Here is a 21307-nt window from a genome sequence, read left to right as displayed (position 1 = left end):
AGCCGTCCTGGAATACAGTCATACAAGCCATCAACGAACAACTGCGTACCATCCCTAGACCAATAGCCTTACGAAGCGCTTGAACAAAACGATCGCAGACCTCATCGCCATGTACGTTGATGCCGAACACAAGACCTGGGACGCCATCTTGCCGCATGTGATCTTTGCGTATAACAAGGCAGTCCAAGAGACGACCAGAGCGACCCCGTTCAAGCTTATGTACGGCAGGGAGCCCACGACGCTCGTCGCAATGCTGCCGCACGTGACCAACGAGGCCAACCTTGATGTCGCCGCCTACCTGCAGCGTGCAGAGGAAGCCCAAAGACTGGCACGTCTGCGTATTGAAGACCAACACCGTACCGACAGCCGACGATACAACTTACTACGACACCACGCAGAGTACTATTCAGGAGACCAAGTGTGGGTTTGGACACCATTTCGCCGTAGTGGACTAAGTAAAAAGTTGTTGCATCGATATTTGGGCCGTACAAAATCATTCGCCGTGTCGGACCACTGGACTATGAAGTGATTCCCGACGAAACGTCAGCATCACAACGGCGACGCGCACGCCTAGAAATTCTACATGTGGTACGACTGAAGCCATAATACGCGCGTTATGGAATCTGTAGTGTTTATATTTAAGTTGCTTTTTTCGCCCGTCCCCTGTGTCTCGCTGTGTTCTTGTCCGTTTAGCGCTATGTTGCAAGAAAGCCTCTCCCATATTTCTCCACTTAACCCGGTTCTGTGTTAGCTTCATCCACTAGACCCCTGCGAACTTCTCATCTGCCCACCTAACCTTCTGCCGCCCCCTGCTACGCTTTCCTTCCCTTGGAATCCAGTTTGCTACCCTAAGCGGCCATCGTTTATCCTCTCTTCGCACTACATGTCCTGCAGATGCCCATTTCTTCTTAATTTCTACTAGAATGTCGGTAACTTGAGTTATTTCTCTGACCGACTCTGCACGCTTCGTCTCTTAATGGTACCCCTACCATTTTTCGTTACATAGCTGTCTGTGTTGTCCTCAAGTTAAGTAGAACTCTCTTGGTTTACCTCCACGTTTCAGCCCCATAGGTGATGACAGGTAAGATGCAACTGTTGTATACTTTCTTCTTAAGTGATACCGGTAAGCTGCCAGACATAATCTGCGAGTGCTTGCCAAATGCGCTCCATCCCAATCTTATTCTTCTTGCATTTCAAAACTGTATTTGTTGTTTTTCATCAGCCGCTGGCATGCGGCCTTATCACTGTGATTCTTGCAAGCGTATAAATTCTGTATCCCGTGCTTGTTCATGCTCGTTGTCGCGATACGACGCGTTATCATTCTCTTTGTCGCGAAAGACGCGCCGAGATCTGTCTCGAAGATTGCGATCACTTGCTTATGTTTCCACAATGTTTCAGGGTGTACTATTAGCAGTTTGCGACGTTATCTAGATTGTTCCGAGCAGCCTTTAAATTGAGCGTTGACGAGTGTGACGGGCAATCATCGTTCGACAATCCACGAGCACGCTTGTTGCTATCGCCGCCGAGTTGCGTAGTTCTTTTGCGGGCGCAAGTCTGCCAATAAAGAGTTAATTTCAGTACCATCAAGCCTGTGCCTTCGTTTGGTGTCAACAGCCTTGTCACCACTACGTGACAATATGATGCAATAAACAGAGGAACAGTTATTTTGACGGAAGTTAGGTGGTCCAGGCAGTTATGGCTACGCTGCTATGAGGAATCCAAGTGTTCAGAGGCTGAGTTAAGATGGGAACAGTGTCTGGCTGGGAATGACGCACTGGCATAGTGAACGGCTTGTTCCTGCCCCCCCCCCCTCAACGTAACGATTCTTGAAAACATTTCCAGATAAAGTGCTGAGAATCAAAAACAGCAGTATCTGCTGTCCCGCCAGCATCTCTAAAAAACATCAAACCAAAATCAAAACACAGTCTTTACTGCACCTAGCAGAAATTAGGTTGATGGTTTAAGTAGACAAACATGGAATGCAAAAAAACTCAACTAGGCCTACCCCATTTACCCTTGTTCAGTTCTTCCGCATAGCATACGTATAGGTGTCATTGCGCACAATCTCGTACTGGAGGCATCGTACACTAGTCAAATATAAATAAAAAAAAATGACAGAGATCATCTTAAAGGGACACTAAAGACACACAAATATGCTATCAAAATCTAATAAACGGCATTTTATGACAGTGTCGCCGCATATCCGGCAGAAAAAAGTCGAATTATTGCCGAGATAATGCGATAAAAAGAGTCGTTTTTCTTTTTGTTCCCGCCGGTCGAATTCAAAGCTTTCTTCTACTACGTAGTAGAGTAGGAGGGCGCACACTGTGGCGCAAGAGGAGACTCCGAGATTGCTGTTTCGCGGAGAATACTTCGCAAGTGCGTGCCGAGTCGTGATATCCATTCGAAACGCACTAAGGGTAGGGGGATCTGCTGCTCCTAGCTCGTATTTCAAGCACCGCAAGCCCAACCCGCACTATCCGAGCACGCACGAAGTGCCTGAGCCGGAACATAACCGAAACTAAAGTGAACGCCTGTAGCGCCGTGTTAGCTGAGAGACCAGCAGCATCTACCGACAAGCGGACGAAATGAGTATATTTTTATAACTGCCTTACAACAATTTACATTATCTTTTCGTGTTTTTGCCGTCGTTTACGTGTGATAAAAGCATGCTATCATATTCGAGACAAAACAGACTACCGCATTCAAATGGTCAATGTAATTCGCATTTGTCAGCCTCCGGGATCCCTTGCGAGTCACGTGATTTGTTGTTGTGAGCCTCGGCCCTTTAGGCTGTGTCGGCGATACCTGTATTCTTGTTCTTCCTCTTGAGTAACCTATAACAGCTCTGAGTTCATTAAAAGTGGCTTTCTTGTAACCAGGAACTGGCATTCTATCGATGCCAGCCCACTTCATTTTTCTCTTTAGTTTCCCTTTAAGAGACAGTGCGTTGAGCCTAGCTGAGGAAGATGCACAGGTTTAGCGAACGACTTGTTCCTGCGCCTCCTCGATGTAACGAACCAGGCCACGACTTGGGGATGAAATTCTGTGAATCAAATACAGCCATTTCTTCATTCGCGAATGCCATCTGTAACAACAAAAACAAAATCAAACCACAGGCATTACTGCACCAAGTAGGATTCAGAGTGATTATTTGTATCAACAAGCAAAAAAAGCGAAACATGGAGAGCAGACGTATATGTGTCATCGCACATATTTTCGTGCTCCTGGTGTCATACAGCAGTAAAACATAAATTTTAAAACATGACAAATATGCATCCCTTATGAGAAATTGCGTGGAGCCTGGCTGGAGAGGGTGCATTAGTTCAGCGAAGGGCTTGTTCCAGCCGTCCTCTCGATGTCAAAAACCCGGCGACCATTTGCGGATGAAATTTTGTTAATCAAAAACTACCAATTTTTTGTTTCACAAATACCATATGTGAAAACAAAAGTTAACAATAATAAAAACGCAGGCCATATTGCACCAAGTAGAACTCAGACTGATTTTTAAAACAAACGAGCATAGAACGCAAAAAAATAGACAGCATACGTATACCTGTTCTTGCGCATAATCCCATACTGCAAACAACGTACAGTAGTCAAATATAAATTTTAAGAGATGAAAGAGGCTACTTTTTGGGGGAGACTGCGTTGAGTAACAGCCATCAATAATGTAGATTATTCCGTTAGTTGGGTATGCTGCTCGTTATTATGTCGAAGTAATATTGTAGGCGGGTGACAGGTGCAATTCAATCATCTACAGCGCTTTGTAAGCAGATGAACTCACATGGCTTGAGCGTCTGCTCAGCTTAAAGAGGATCAGCTTTTTTTCAGTTAACCTGAATTAACTGTAAATTCTCAGGTAACTAACTGCATAATAAATTACATCAAGGCCACATCTTTAACCCTATGCACAAAATGATGGCAGTGCTGTGAGAAATGACGGAAGAGATAAACAGATTGCAGCAAAACATGTGAAGTGCTACAAGAAGGGAATATTTCCTGGTACTTTTCGAATGCATTGTTAAGGCATCTAGAACAATATACTTTTGTTTTGACCTAATCAATATGTTTTTAAATTCCAATCAGCCGCGTGAAACGGCCATATTAACAAATTCAGAACTTAATGTCAAAACTTCGCTTCTCTACATTATGGCGCTTTTTTACCGCGTAGAGGTATGGCTTTTTTTACCTTCATTGAATGCTTTTTTGATAACCCCATGCATATTCGCTAGCACAGGTTTCTACATATGCTGAGCGCCTCAATTTGGGAGCACCTTTGATATATGCAGCGTGAATGAATGTAAACTGCACATCTACAACACTCCGCATGCTGTACAATGACATGGTATAACTGGCACTAATAAAACATCGACACAATTATCTGAAAACAGAAATTTTGCATTTGAAGAAATTGATTTGAGCCGAAAGTCGGCATGGCAAAAGGAGCACCATGAAAGCATTAAAGGCTGCATTAAGACCATTATACATACAAGTGAATTCGCTCGCCATTTGTTCCGATACGTCGCAAAAGAGCATTAAGTATGGTTACAATGACTCAAGCTGGAAGAACGATGAGATTCCCACAAGTTTGAAATATTTTGCAGGATCGATGCCGATTACGGCGAAATTTGCTCAATTGCCTTTGAATGAATGGAAGATACCAAAGTTCGCAACAGATGGCAGATTACGTGGTAAAGGTAAATAAAGTTTCGAGGATCAAGGTTTCAAAGAAGGCAGATGAAATTCTTACCATTCGGTCAGCGTTGCCCAGGGCAGAGTACACGTTGTCAAACAGCCCATGCCGCTCTCCGTCGCCATACTGCTCACAATTTGCGTCGCCGGACCACAATTACATCCATGGAAGGGCGCTCAGACCCCGTAAGGGAATCAAAAGGCAGTAAAATTTGGAGGTGAGGTTGCTCAACGGCGAATTAGCGAAGATCCTCCACTGTCGCCGACGCCGCCGACGCCGCCGCTCTTCAGCCGACGCTCCTTATGAAGACTGCCTCAAAGCGCACCAACTTCAAAGTGACACCGCCGCCACGTACGACAACCCGACCAGTGTGAAAACCGATACAGCCGCCCAGCGACGTAACAACGGTGTGCCCCGGCCGTGACCTCAATAAACGATGGAACCCAGATCGGACACTAAGGACCACGTAAAATGCGAGGACGCGAACAAGTGATTTTAAAGTTGCTGTCGGCGGTCGTCCGGTCACCGCCCTAGTCGACATCGAAGCTGACTATTCTGTCATCAGTGAACCGTTTGCCTCCCAGCTCAGTAAGGTAACGACCGCTTGGGATGGCCCGCCGATTCTCACCGCTGGTGGTAATCTTATTACTCCATCGGGACGATGCACCACCAAGTAACTGTGAATTGACTCACGTACCCTACCAGGTTTGTGTCGTGCAGCAGTACTTCGGCGACGTGACTTTGGGCATGGAATTTCTAAACGAGCATAGGGAGATCATCAACCTCCCATTGAAGCGCATCAAGCTCTCGAAAGACAAAGCGATACGTCTTACAACGATTTTGATGCAATACGATGCTGTAAACATCCTCGACACAAATGGACCGTGCTGCCCCGTTCCAGCATCGCAGTCTTCATTGTAGCGCTGACATCGAAACCGCCAAAGGCATCGTCGAAGGAAACGGCCAATTATTACTACACAGAGAAATTGGCATTACAAAAGGCCTTCTCCATTTCCGTAATGAACAAGCACAGGTACTCGTCACGGACTTCACCGAAAAATACCGTTACATGAACCGGGGCACGACGACCGCATTTCTCGACGAAACCGCGAACATCCGAGCTTTATTGGCCCTTTCCGAGCGACCCTTGAATACGCACCGGACCAATGCCTTCAGCCTACGTTCGACGTTAGCCCGACATTACCCTATCGCTAGAATACCAGATTCGCAGTCTTCTCCGAAGCTACAGTGAGTGCTTCTCGTCATCATCGAGCGTGAGACAAACACACCTTACTAAGCACCGCAATATAACACACGAACACACCCGGTCATGCGCTAAAGCCCTACTGCGTACCGTCGGGACACTGCCAAGCTATCCGCGTGCAATTCAATGAAATGGTTTTTGAAGACCTTATCCAGCCATTAAAGAGCCCTTCGGTGGCACCAGTCATTCTGGTAAAGAGGAAGGACGGGACACTTCGCATCGGCGTCGATTACCGCCGCCTAAGCACATAATGAAGAAAGATGTGAACCTACACCAGCGCATCTAGGGCACACGCGACTGACTCTCAATGTGAGGTACTTCTCATTGATGGGCCTGAAGAGCGGCTATTTGTAAATTGAGGTCGACAAAAGAGATCGCGACAACCCCGCATTCATCACTCCGGACGGCCTTTTTGAGTTCCAGGTGATGCCATTTGGCCTCTGCTCCACACCACAGAAGTTTCTACGAGTAATGAACGCTGTGCTGGCGGGCTTGAAGTCGCAGATTTGTATGATATACTTGGAGGATGTCGTCGTCTTTGCACCGAGGTTTGAATTACACACTGGCAAAGCCGGCGAACAAAGCTCGCAAGCGCATGGCAGTCCGCTTCTTGCTCCCCTCAAGGTTGTCGCCACAGGCTTCATCCTAGCTACAGTGCTCTTGGCTTCCACTCTAGCAATTTTTATAACCTCCTTCGGGGGGCAGAGTCCCGCAGCAAAGGGAGTAAATGCACTGATTCCTTATATGACTCATTTTATGTCATAATCGCTGCACACTGGCATAAAGGAGTCAAATTGTTGTAATTCCCCACGTCCGACTCCCTTTTTTCAAGAGTGTGACCGTGTCCCACCAATTTTATTTGCTGACACGTTTGTAGTGCATGACCGAATCCCCTACACCTCATTGGCCAGCTGAGATGCTCTAGACTCACGTTAGTGCAGCGAGGAAGTGACCTGTATCATATGCTCACGGCCTGAGTTGCAAGCTCTTCCAGTTTAGTGAAAAAGTATGACCTCCTCCGTCGTGGCTTGCCATGGCTATTTTGTGAGGCGGGAGACCGGCAAAGCGTCTGCTTCAACGGTTTTCGTCACAGTCCAGGACTACCCCGCACGTCCACCAAATTATTACGGGGGTGTGTTTATTATTTACAAAATGGGTGGAGTCATATGAATGGTTGATGCTTCCACATTCCATCGATATGTTGTTTGTGGGAGCATGGGCGCGGACCTGACACCGGTTTAATGGCTGCTCAGTCATCTACCTCTACTGGTCGACCTTCTGAATCTTCCTCTTCGGAGAGTAGACGTTGGTCTACGCCATCTAGTGCTGGACTACGAGGTAGCAGTGACAACATGGGGGCACATTCGGAGGGTGGACTAAAGATAACAGTTTTCAAAACCCATTTACAAGGTCGCATTTCAATGGAAGGAAGGTTCGCGAAGCTGGGGCCTTTTGCGTAGACGAAGCGTTGCAGTTGAGAAATAAAACGTACTGATTCTAGCCATCCGCATACGTGCCGAATCTCGAAATGGCTTCAAGGAATTTGGTGTGTATTGAACCTCTATTTAAAATCGATTACACTAATGTGGGACGCTCGCACTGTCACCGCTCAAATCAAATACAAAAGACAATGAATTTGGTGTGTATTGAACCTCTATTTAAAATCGATGACACTAATGTGGGACGCTCGGACTGTCACCGCTCAAATCAAATACAAAAGACAATGAATTTGGTGTGTATTGAACCTCTATTTAAAATCGATGACACTAATGTGGGACGCTCGGACTGTCACCGCTCAAATCAAATACAAAAGACAATGAATTTGGTGTGTATTGAACCTCTATTTAAAATCGATGACACTAATGTGGGACGCTCGGACTGTCACCGCTCAAATCAAATACAAAAGACAATGAATTTGGTGTGTATTGAACCTCTATTTAAAATCGATGACACTAATGTGGGACGCTCGGACTGTCACCGCTCAAATCAAATACAAAAGACAATGAATTTGGTGTGTATTGAACCTCTATTTAAAATCGATGACACTAATGTGGGACGCTCGGACTGTCACCGCTCAAATCAAATACAAAAGACAATGAATTTGGTGTGTATTTAACCTCTATTTAAAATCGATGACACTAATGTGGGACGCTCGGACTGTCACCGCTCAAATCAGATACAAAAGACAATGAATTTGGTGTGTATTGAACCTCTATTTAAAATCGATGACACTAATGTGGGACGCTCGGACTGTCACCGCTAAAATCAAATACAAAAGACAAATGAGTACGAAACCCGGGGTGCCTCGCCTCATACCGCAGCTATAGCAAGTTAAGTTTACTACATCTGTCACACACATGGCTAGCAACAGCTCCCATTTTAAATACTCGCCAGCGTGAAACGTCAACTTTGGATCTCATCGTTAGTTGTTCTGAAGGAACGCACGGAACTCGATAGAGTATATGTGATTAATATAAAGGATGGCCCTCAAGCTGCCGCGAACAAAATATTATTGAATTTTGGTCGAAATTCAGGTAGTAAATGTAAGTGGAAAATACAATGCGCATGTATGTACTACATTGCAAACTTTGAACGTGCATTAAAATACTCGCGTAATTATTAAATACTCCTCTGTTGTTTACACGTGGGCAGTGCAGATATATAATTTAAAACAGAAGCCATTGCTACTGCAATCATTCTTCCTTTAGCAAAGTCCATTGCGTGGATGAAGCGCATTTGGCAAGCACTCCCAGATTATTACTAGCCGCTTACCGGTATCGCTCAAGGGAAAAGTGTACAACAGTTGCATCTTACCTGTACTCACCTATGGGGCTGAAACGTGGAGGCTATCAAAGAGGGTTCTGCTTAAGTTGAGGACAACGTAGAGGGCTATGGAAAGAAAAATGGTAGGGATAGCGATAAGGGATAGGAAACGTTCATAGTAGGTCAGAGAAATAAGTCGAGTTATTGACATTCTAGTGGTAATCAAGAAGAAAAGGACATGGCAGGACATGTAGTGCGAAGAGAGGATAACCGATGGTCGCTTAGGGTAACAAACTGGGTTCCAAGGGAAGGAAATCGTAGCAGGGGGCAGCAGAATGTCATGTGGGCGGATGAGGTTAGAAAGTTCGCAGGGGTCAAGTGGATGTAGCTAGCACAGAACCGGGTTAATTGGTAGAATATGGGAGAGGCCTTCGCCCGGCAGTGGGTATAGTCAGGCTGATGAGGATGATGATTGCGTAGCTTACCGACAAAAGACAGGGCATATTGTGGCCTATCTTCGATAGGGTATAAGGCATACCAGCAAAAGAAACATCTCATGTATGCTGTAGAGATATAGCCTTGTGTTGAAGGATGCTACACATTTTGGTCACCATTATATTTTGCATGCAATAGTTGCCTATAGGATTTAATTGTTATTTAAAGTTGTTACAAAACGTAGCAAGTAATGACAATTAATTGTTCAACAATTCGGGTGAAGTTGTCACAACCATGCAAACATTTCTGGTAATCAGGCATAACCATGTAAAGATAAACATTTCAATCTTCACATAAGCCGAATAATGATTTTTATTGTCCTGCAACGGGTATCTGACCCAGATGCTATTCTATTCAAGAATTTGAAGGGCTCTGCAAGCGGAAAGAGATACGTGCTCGGAAGACGGGCCAGTTCCCATACTGCTGCGACGTGTACACTTGCAGGGATCAAGGTAAAAAAAAATTGCTTGCTTATTGAGACAGATAATATTGAATTGTGGCAGTTTGAACCGCCAACCATGTTCTCTCTGTGCGTCGGGTGGAACATTGTTTATTGCCATAATAATTTGTTAGCTATCTATGCTCAACGTTTCTAACTGTGGCGGTGCCAGATGTTAAGTTCGTCAGGATGCATTTCACTTCTAAGTGGAATGGTCACAGAGACATAATCGATATATTTCATTACCGTGAATATGGTTTGCAATCTTCTGACAGGTATTTCGCCCGGTGCAGCTACGTCTCCGATGGAGCGGATCCTGCGAGACGTAGTCACTCCTTCAATGTTAAGTAAAGCAACTTTGTTACACAATTCAGAATAATTTCTGAGTCTCTATCGGTGTGAATATTTGCCTCTAATTATTGCCGAATAAATGTGATGCAGTTAAGTGACTGAGCACTTACCACGTCAAACATCCCATTATATGTGCCTGTCATTGATCCAGGCAAAGTATTTCATTGACTAATTATTTATTCCTTAATACCCTCCGACTTGAAACATTAGAAAAGGGAGTAGGTTAGATACAAGGAGAGGTGCAGCATGACATAAACAATACAGAAAATCGAGTAATCTCGACAACAAAAGGATAAACAATGTAAAGATTTATACAGAATCTTGCATAGCACATGGTATAATAAGATGATTAGCAGAAATGAATTTAATGATTACACATTGAAAAGCAGCGAGGTAAATAAATCACACACAGTGAGTAACCTATTATATGCAATGCTAAAAATGTCAGGATAGTATATGGTGCACACCGCCCACCTAAATAATGGAAGTTTACTAATAATTGCAATGCAATAAAGAAGGGTATCCCTGTATTTCGATGGGCGCGGGATAACAGAGTCTAAGAATTCTTTGGTACTACACATGATTGCGCCAACTTCATGAACATGAACTAAGCGGGAAAACCATTGTAAAGTTGAAATGAGAAGAGAATTTTGAAGAGAATTTTAGTTATATCTCACTGTAGGTAGGTGACATTTCATTGTTCAATTGTTGATAGAAAATATGAATCAAACGATGTTTTTTGAATTATTTTGATCAGGTTAATAAATTCAAAAGTGCATGAGTAAAAACTGTCGAATAATATTCCATTTGTGGATGGATTAAAACAATAATTTAGTGCTTGAAGTAGACGAATAAACAGCTCGGCGTGAATCTTTCAGTGTCGGTTACAAGTACCAAGAACATCGAGGCACACGCATGACGTGGTCGATTCAAGAGCGATAGCGTTATTGTGATACAGGGTTAAGTTGCTTGTCGCAAGGCATATGCGCAATAATTTACATTTGTTAACGTTAAGCCTGTTTGATAAGTTTCGCACCAAGAAGAGAGATGGTCAATATCAGTTTCAACGGCACGTACGTCAACGTCGGCTGTTAGTTCACGGAATATTGAGCAGTGTTTAGCAAATAACCGAACAGATAACGTAATGCAATTAGAGACGTCGTTAATGACTACAAAAAAGTGTAAAGGGCCAAGGAAAGTGCCTTATAGTACGCCTGAAACAACACGATTTAAAGAAGGGTATATGCTATTAGCTGTTGCGAATTGCTGTCGCCTTGTAAGAAAATATTCATGCCGTTATAGTAGGTTTGAGCGAAACATTCGCGTAGAATTGATACCAAATTTAAAAAGATGCTATTGGTTATTGAGCGACCATCAGAATGCCACGTAACTTATGAGTGAAAAAAAAAAGAAAATTGTGTTTTGCATGATTCCCGAATGGCCGCTTCCATCTAAAATGGTGGCCGATATTCTTTGGGCAGCGGCAGAATTTTCCGCTAGCAGTAGAAGCTTGATCTGACTCGCCGGGTCGGGGCTGAGCAGCAGTTTCACAATGGTCACGGTCGCATATTTGGTTTGGTTTGGGGGGTTTAACGTATACCAAAGCAACTCAGTCTATGAGAGATGCCGCAGTGGAGGAATCCGGAGATTTCGACCACCTGAGGTTCTTTAACGTGCACTGACATCGCACAGTACACGGGCGCCTTGATTTTCACCTCCATCGAAAAGCGGCCGTTGAGGCCGGGATTCAATCCTGCATAGATCCTGCATACTTGGGAACAGTAGTCGAGTGCCGTAACCACTGCGTCACCCCGGGGGGTAGTCGCATATTTGGCTCACAGGTAGGGACCATGGGTTTTTCCAGAGCATGTAGTTAGATCGGCTTTGGTGTCAACGTTTTTATATGTGCATTGATAAGGTCCTTCCGAATGTCATCTACATAAATGAGGATTTCGATATATGCTGCCTTGAAGTTTACGCAAGGTTTGACTAGTCTTTGGCGAGGGTTTTTCCGCACAGTTTCCGCACTCGGATCAAAAGAATATTAAGCATAATTCGGAAGAGATTAAAGCGTTAAGAGAGGAGAATGCATATCTCCGTAAAAGAGTCGACTGTCTCATTCAAGAGATGCAGGCTCAGAGAACAGGGTAGGTACAGTAGGCCCCAACCTCGCCGGTCGTAGTGCAACGATCCCCATGCCCCTTAGACGTGAGCCGCGAAATATTACGAGCTTTCGTGCAGCTCGTGGACGCTCTCATGATTTGCACCAAAGAACAGTTTCGCCAAGGTCCAAATCAACCTGTTAGAACAGAAAGTCACGTTACTAGAGCAAAATGTTGCGTGGCAGGACCAAAGTTTCTGAAACCACGTCAAAAGCCAAAATACACACCAAATAAAAAACAAGGCCCGGGACAGGCTCATACAAGAGCGCCGTTTCGACACTGAAGGCTCCAGTCCCAACAATGCCCAAAGCCATGGCTAAACAAACACCACTAGAAATCTGGCAGTCGAACTGCAGCGAGTACCGCCAAGAACAGGGACTCCTAATGCACTTTCTACACACGCAAGACTCCCCACCCAATATAATAGCTTTACAGGAAACTAACACGACATCGACACTCGGGATATACGTGCTACGATACTGGACGCACGGCAGCAATGCTCAGCAAAACGTTAGTAACCATAGCCCATCACCCAGTTCCCAATACCAAAATTTTGGACTTAGTGATCGAAATTATTCCCAAAAAGAAGGCTAAGGAGAAGAGAGTCTTTCTTGTAAAGATCTACATCCCGCCTCGCCAACGGGACATAAATTTTCATAAACTCTTTCGATTGGCCGGCAAACTTGATAAAAGCAACGCGCTGCTCATTGTAGGCGACCCTAACGCTCGCGGACTGATATGGGAATACTCCACTAATAATCAGAAAGGTATAGAGGTCGAGGACCCGGCGGAAGCGATCCCATGTACCCTATTTACAGATGAAACTCAACCCACTCGCCGTGGCAATTCAGTCTGCCAGGATACGTGTCCGGACTTAAAGTTTGTCAGGGGGGCGAAACACGAAACGTGAGAGAATCTGCTGGAGAATCTCGGCAGTGACCACTATATCCTGAAGATCCCGATATCAGCCATCAACATCAAGCGCCAGCTCGGCACGGCCAAGATCACCAACTGACCGGCCTTCCGCAAGGCATGCACGAACCTGGAAGGGGGAATTACTTCCATAGATGATTGGTGTCAACAACTCAAAGACATCCAGAAGCTGTACACTCAGGAAGTGGATCACACCGAGCAAACATCAGAGGTAGACTCTCGGCTCCTCAGGCTATGGAAGGCCCGCCGTCGGCTCACCAAGCGCTGGAAGAAGTAGCGCTTTAACAGGAAACTCAAGCTCAAGATTGCAGAAGTCACCAAGATAACGGAGGAATACGTGACCCAACTGGCCAGACAGAGCTGGCAGCAGTTCAGTAGTTCACTGGACGGCACCCTCAGCATGGCCAAAACGTGGCGTATACTCAAGACCCTCTTCGACCCTACCCAAATCAGGGCCGAAAGCGGGGAAGCTATCCGCAGACTCAACCACACCTTCGAGGGTACGGAGGAGGAACTGCTAGATAAATTAAAAGAGAAATGCAATGCACGACCTTGCCTGCGGCATACGCGAAGCCATACCTGGGGAACGGAACACCCACCTGGACAGGCCGATCACCAGGGAAGAAGTGTTTGCGGCCATAAAGGTATGCATGCGCAACTCTGCGGCGGGGGCAGACAAGGTTCAGAATGCACTCATGAGAAATCTCAGTGACGAGGCGGTCGACCAATTGCCCACCTTCTTCAACAGGCACTAGGCCGCAGGAACGCTTCCTAAAGAGTGAAAGCATGCAGAGGTCGTAATGATCCCAAAACCGGGTAAGAAACTCCAGATCGAAAATCTCCAACTTATCTCACTCACCTCCTGCCTAGGCAAGCTTAACGAGCGTGTGGTTATTCGGAGGCTCCGAAATTACATGGAAGACGAAGAGCTGCACCCCGACAGCATGTTTGGCTTCCGAGCTTACCTGTCCACCCAAGACGTCCTCATACAACTCAAAGAGGAAATCCTCACCAATGACTCGAGTGTAGGCGAAAACACGGTCATGGCCCTCGAAATCAAAGAGGCCTTTAACAAGGTTAGCAATGCGGCTGTAATGGAAGGACTCGACAACCTCCACTGTGGCGAGATTCACAGCTATGTAAGGCCTTTCTCTCCTACCGAACTGCAACGGTTGGGCTCGGAGACCTTCGCAGCGATAATTCTCGACCACCAACAAAGGCAAACCTCAAGGGTCCGTCATCTCGCCGCTATGTTTCAACGTGACTATGATTGGACTCGCGAGACAACTCCAGAAGATCGAAGGCATACAGCACGGCGTGTACACTGACGACTTAACGGTCTTGGTTACCTCCGGGTCGCTTGGCCAGAAAGAAGAACGACTGCAAGCAGGGGCTACCTGCGTGGAAGAATATGTCTGTGCATGAGGACTCACCTGCTCCACAGAAAAATCCGAACACCTTCGAAGTCACAAAAGGAAAACAAGGTAGGGACCCTCAATGTATTCCTCGAAGGACAGCTACTTCCCATACGGGACAAGGTACGAGTCTTGGGAATGTGGCAGCAGAGCAACCAGTGATGCGGTCATACGCTCGGCTTTCTCAAGCAATCGACCACTCACGTCGTCAGTATGATCACGCGCATGTCGCAGAAGCGGAGCGGCATGCGAGAGGGGCAGATAGTTAGGTGGGCGGTTGAGGTTAAAAAGCTCGCAGGGGTCAAGAGGATGCAGCTAGCACAGAATCGGGTTAATTGGAGAAATATGGGAGAGGCCTTCGCCCTTTAGCGGTTATAGTCAGTCTGATGATGATGATGATGATGATGCGAGAGGAGGATAGCCTGCGCCTGGCTCAGAGCCTGGTGCTCAGTCACGTGGGCTACGCCCTCCCGTATTTCAACCTCAACAAAGAAGTCGAAAGTGAAAATATAATCCGCTGTCACCCATAAATATTTACAAGGATTATTAACAATGCGCCCTTAATGGTGCGTACAATCCCAGACAGTCTTAGAGTGGAGTGGGGGTAGCTGTTCCAGTCGCAAAGGAGATGCCCTCGATCTGCGTGGCAAGCTCAGCCGGAACTCAACTACCTTGTAGTGACAAAAGGGGGCGGCCATTTGGTGCCCAGCTTTCACCTGTTCAAGCCAGAGTAAGGGTGGGAGTCAGAAGTAACAAACAAAACAAACTTTATACACAGCAAGAGACAACACAAAGGAATATACAAACACTAAAGTTGCACAGATGAGAGGTTCACGAAAACAACGCTAAGCATAAAACTACAGAGGCTTTACAACACAGATCAAACACGAGAGAGTCACATAGGCAAACAATAAATTGTTCACCGTACACTATTGCAGTCCGACGCCTCGAGTGTCAGGATGTGGCCGCCATGCAAGACGAGCGCCGCTCTCTTGCAGGTCATGGGCTTGCCAGCAGCGGGTGATCCCCGGTAGTGCAGTTCTCGCACTTGCGAACACGCCGCAACCACTGACTGACTGACTGGCTGACTACACAAGAGGCGCGGCCTCCATAAATAAGACGCTCCGCATCTGTGTGTTACCGCGCGCTAAGGCTAGCGCGCATACACACTTAGCTTCGCTGGTTAGAGCGGTCCCTTTTCCTCCCGTCGAGCTCCGCGTCGTCACTGGCTAGGACCCGTAGAACTTTCTGGAGACCTCTGGCACTTCCAGACCGTCATCACCGTGTGATGAGAAAAAGGGGCGACGGTGACGCGTACAAAGCTACGTGCTCTCTCGCATGAGGAAGGAGGTCTCTTTTCCCGAAACTTCCATGCGACACCGCCGGGGCCTCGCGCCGCGCCGGCTTAACTAAAATGTGCGCCCAGTTCGTGACATCCGCAAAGCTTACAAGACCGGCCTGTACTTACCAATGAACACCTTCAACGCAAAACTACTAGCTCTTGGAGTTCACAACGCATTCGAAGAGATCACAGAAGCCCAACTCGTCACACAGATAGCCAGGCTCCAGCAGACACCTACGGGGCTCTCGCTTCTTAGGCGACTGGGGCTAGGCAGTACTGCGAAAATCTAGAATTGTACTGCGAGCATACCTAAAGCTAAAGGCTAGCACCCTTCCCCGGAACATGGACCCCAACGTGCATGTGGCCCGTAGAGCATCCCGGGCGAAGTATTTACAAAAAATATAGCTAAAAAATTCACAACAGTTTACACGGACGCGGCTCCGTATACAGGAAGTTCACATAACAGCGCAGTGCCTGTAGCTATTGATTCCAGCTTGAAGGAATTAGCTTGCGCCTCAGCACGGTAACCGAAGAGGAGCTGGCCGTTGCTCTAGCGGTGGTAGCCGGGTATCGAAGCAACACGTCCCTTACCATTCTTACAGATGCGAGAGAAGCGTGCCGTAACTACATGAACGGCCGCATAGGTCGCGCCACGCTGAGGCTCCTCCAGAGCGCGACCCCTCGAAAAGTCACACACAACATGTACTGGGTGCCAGGACACACCGTCATAGCGGGGAACGAACGAACCGATGAGGTAGCTCGAGAGTATATAAGCCAAGCTTCCTCCAATAGGACGATCTACCCGAGCGAGTCGGCCCTACGTGCTCAGACAATCTCAACTACTATAAGAGGGTACGGATCCGCTATCCGTCTCCTCATCGTGATCTAAATCAACAAGAGGCAGTGTACTGGCGAAGACTGAAGACAAGAACATTCCCAAATCTGCATATCCTTAGCAAGATTTACCCGGCGTAATATCGGGACATTTGGCAAGCACTCGCAGATTATGACTAGCAGCTTACCGGTATCGCTCAAGAGGAAAGTGTACAACAGTTGCATCTTGCCTGTACTCACCTATGGGGCTGAAACGTGGAGGCTAACCAAGAGAGTTCTACTTAAGTTGAGGACAACCCAGAGGGCTATGGAACGAAAAATGGTAGGGGTAACATTAAGAGATAGAAAGCGTGCAGAGTGGGTCAGAGAAATAACTCAAGTTAATGACATTCTAGTGGAAATTAAGAAGAAGAAATGGACATGGGCAGGACATGTAGTGCGAAGAGAGGATAACCGATGGTCGCTGAGGGTAACAAACTGGATTCCAAGGGAAGGAAAGCGTAGCAGGGGGAGGCAGAAAGTTAGGTGGGCGGATGAGATTAAGAAGTTCGCAGGGGTCAAGTGGATGCAGCTAGCACAGAACCGGGTTAAGTGGAGAAATATGGGAGAGGCCTTCGCCCTGCAGTGGGTATAATCAGGCTGATGATGATGATGATGATGATGAATATCGGGACACCTGCGCGTGGCATGGTAGCAAACTTTTGTTATACCACATCACGTGAGAATGCAGTAAAAACGATAGCTTTTGTAAAGACCCGAGTGGGGACCAGTTGGAGAGCCGGCTCTCCAGTGGCGATCTGGGTGCCAACAAGGTGCCACTGGGTGCCAGCATGCCCAGTGACCAGCAAAGCTCAGTGGAGGCATAGAATAGGGACACCGACCCTGTGAAAACATGGAAGATGGACCTCTTGTTTCTCGTCTGCTACCAGCAAAAGACCTTTCTAGAACAATTAATGTATTTTCTATCCTATCCTATCTGTAGGAGGCACCAGTGTCTGGTAAACTAATAATGCTGCAGGAGGTCGCTATATGGCGAAAACCTGTCCATGGCGAAGTATTCCCTTGATGCTTTCCCGACAGAGTCGGTGGGATATTTCGTAGCTTGATTATGAGCCACCTCAAAACTATCAAAGGAGGCATAAGAAGGCGTCCAGACTTAGAATGTTGCAGAATACGTACTGCTTGGGGAGACATTCTTCACAAAGTGTACGGCGCACGGAGGAATAAACACTCTGGTCACAAAGGGATGGCGCCCCTGCACCCGATACTGCTTTATGTGTAGGCTGTGGTGTGTGTACGCATTTATGAGTGCCGTTGTTGCAGGCGCCAGACGATTAATATTTTTCCTTGCCGATCACGTGCTCTCGCGCCCGATTACATGTTTGTGTACCGTCATCTGTGTTCCATTCGTTTACATATCCAGTTGAAACGCCTCTGACTGCGTGCGGGATTGGGAACGTATTTCGCTGCCTTATATTAACTTCCGTTGTTTTTTATGCTTATTGCAGCATGTCTTAGGGTCAATATATATAGGAACAAGTGATAGGTACCAATACGCATGAACATTCACGCTATGCACTGACATGAGGATTCACAGTGGTTACATGTAGCGAGACAAGGAAAGAAGTACATGATCGCAGGACACTGACACAACAAGATTATGGTGTAGTTTGTACACAAACTGGCGTGGTCAATGAGATTTATCATCGCCAATTCGGCCTAAATACCACGATGATATGAATGTTGACTGCCGAATTAAATGGGCGAGACCATTCTCTAAGGAGCTCGTCCTTACCCAAAAAAGTTTTCGGAACAGTAAATGATGATGATAACTTTATTATTCCACAAGATAAAGAGGCCCCCAATCCCCGCCCCCGGCACGCAAGCCTGAGGGACGGGAGCCGAGAGCTCCGCGATCAGAAGCAGGCAAAGAGGGCTTGGTTCTTCGCTGCTTCTTCCGCCAGGCGGATGGCTTGTTGCTGTAGGGCAGGAACCTTGCTCCGCAGCAGGGCTTTCCAGGCTTCTCTAGAATTTGTATTTGCTTTAGCCCCTGGAGAGCTACCACATTCCCAGATTATATAATCGAGAGTCCCTCTCTCCCTACTGTGCTTGTATTTATCATTTTCTCTACCGTCCATCTGAACGTAATATGCCCAGACCGGGTTTCCAAAGTTCCCAGCTTGCTGGCGCCGCCATGCGACTGCTTCCCTATTGTCATACTTTAAGCTCTGTTGGCATCAGTCTCCTGCTTAACCTGCTTTTTCAAGAATTTTTGTATAATTTTGCAGACGCTCGCCCATATTACGGCTGCTGGACGGCTCCACATTTTCCCGGAAATAGAAAGCTCGGGCTAACAGGTGGGCCGCTTCGTTGCCATGAACGGACACATGTGCAATGGTCAAATTAGACGGAGTTTCCTTTTTAGCTGTCTGCTGGCCAGACTCCTTGCCGCTTCCGGCGATACTATACCCTTTCTAAAATTTCAAATGGCCATTTCTCTATCGCCTATTATGAAATTGGCTTCCGTTCTGATGCAAGCGAGCGCTACAGTAAATAAAACATTTATGACGTAGACTGCTGACTGGTGGCTACACCACAGGACGCCGAAATCCACTTTCCAACCAAGAGCATACTTGTGTGTCATCGGAGTACAAAGTAGTCATTTTAGAAGTGAGCCTTGGCAAACTAGTCTATTAAAACGATGTAGTTTAAGGCGAAAGCCTTTTTAGGCTCATGGAAATAAATCCAGAGCGCAAAAATTTAGAGCCAGATTTGTACGGTCTCTGTATGCTGGTGAGTCACTTGTGAATCATTCTCATGACATTAAGCGATAAATAAAAATCCTTCCTCCATCGGGAATCGAACCTTCATCCCCAGTATCCCCAGCCTAGTGCTTTAACCAGCTGCGGCGCGCCCTGGTTCGTGAATCGCTATTATATTTCTTTTCTACTGTGAGGATGATAGTAGCGATGACAGTGATGCTGAAATTAATGATAATTACAATCAGGACAGTAGCAATGATAACCACGGTGCATATATTTGAAAATAATACTGAGAGCAAACGTGATGCATCGCGTGCAGCAGCAACACTCAGGATTTCGCAATTCTGCAGTGTACATTCCACAGTGGTCTCGAAATCTTTATTGTAATTTACCGCATACAAGATTAAGTACTCTCACAGTTTGTTCACGTGTGATCACATTAAACTTTGCGCTGGCGTACTGTGCTTATTGCTGGGCCTGGCTAGGGCTCTGAGGCGGAGATACGGGGATGTGTTAACGGACCCTCGTAGACTTCCGCCGCCAACTGGTATTGTTCGGCGCGCTCCATGAGCGCTATGCATGCTTTTTGGTCAGCAACTCAGCATCTGGGTTTTGATGACTGGTTGCTTTGTATCCAGCGGCGTGTCTCACGGAAGGATGGCACTGGCGTCTTTACAAATGTTTGAAAAAGCGTAGAAACGTAGGCGTCAGAGACACGACTAAACAAACCGGTTCTGGGAAACGCGGACTGGGTGTCTGGCTGGTTCAAGAACGCCACGCTGCTAAGTTGGGACGTGGACCCCAACCCGGCATCTACTTTAGGCGGTTGATTAGGGCGACCGCGGTTTCTGAGATATTTCTTGGAGTCATAAGTATGCTTTTGTAAGCAGCAGTAAAATATATATGTGTGCTATCCTAGAAGAATCTCCAAATACTGTTTTCACCATCACCAACCGAACAGCACCACCGTACCGATATTAAAAATCTGATGCTCGTTTCTGCAGCTGCAGGAGTCCGGTTTCATCTCGCAGCAAGCGCCGCTAACACTCGTCGCTGAAAACAATTTACACTCTTCCATTCACTTAGTGGATCTGGCACTAAACTGGGGACTGAGCAATCACCGTAGACTTAGAACACATTCTTTTAGCCTCTTCGTTACGGTGCACTGCATTCCCCTATGCATCAAGTTCCGTTCGTGACCAGGCCAGTCACGATGCAAGATGACGCACTCACATGCAAGTGGAAGCCAAATTTGGAACTCTTGGCTACTTTACACAAAAGGCTCACTTCCCGTTCTCCTATGTTTAGGAGACCCGCCAAGCTGCAGCAGATTTATAATAAATACTCATTAGCATCAACGTGATGGCATTCACATGGCTACAAAGCAAGGTGTGCCTGGTTCTTAACAATTTTCTGCTACAGCTGAGTAGGCCGCTCTGTAGCCATATGGCTGTGTTGAGGGAATGCTTGCGAGGAACCGTTCTCCTATCCCATTTTCCGTGTACGCAAAAAGTTAGGCTGCTTTGAGCTTCCATAGGTCGAGACCATAACCCAATACACTCGGTGAGTAACACCATTCCTGAGGTGATAAGTTTTCAGGCTTCTCAGAAACATTGGTTCTTCAAAGAGAAATGATAAACAGCAAAGCCTGCTATCCGGGCCTTGGTCTGGAGCTTTCTATTACTGCACATCGTTCGCTGGCAAATGTCACACAACGCACACTGATTGATGTGCCTGGCCTTATCAATATTTTACCGCGCAGTATCTAATACTCTGTATGGAACTTTGCATTTCTTTCATTAAACAACAGCATTCACATTTTACTACAAATCGCTCATAACTCCTTCCTGC

The 21307-nt window shown here is 46.5% G+C and overlaps 1 protein-coding gene across 3 annotated transcripts in view; it reads left to right on the top strand.

The window, feature by feature from the left end:
* The window catches only part of LOC146194707 (uncharacterized), a 116414-nt gene that overhangs the window by 20053 nt on the left and 75054 nt on the right, over nucleotides 1-21307 (top strand). For all 3 annotated transcript variants that reach the window (XR_014705472.1, XM_084596100.1, XM_084596101.1), the window contains 2 exons: nucleotides 9561-9670; nucleotides 9933-10004. Coding sequence is in view for 2 of the 3 variants with exons in the window: in XM_084596100.1 (XP_084452226.1) it covers nucleotides 9561-9670; nucleotides 9933-10004 (182 nt within the window). In the remaining variant the exon portion in view is untranslated. The remainder of the gene's footprint in view (nucleotides 1-9560; nucleotides 9671-9932; nucleotides 10005-21307) is intronic.

This window comes from Amblyomma maculatum, chromosome 3, assembly GCF_055883805.1.
Source record: "Amblyomma maculatum isolate TAMU_Amacu chromosome 3, ASM5588380v1, whole genome shotgun sequence".
In the NCBI taxonomy this organism is placed as follows: domain Eukaryota; kingdom Metazoa; phylum Arthropoda; class Arachnida; order Ixodida; family Ixodidae; genus Amblyomma; species Amblyomma maculatum.
This window is presented reverse-complemented; position numbering and strand designations above follow the sequence as displayed.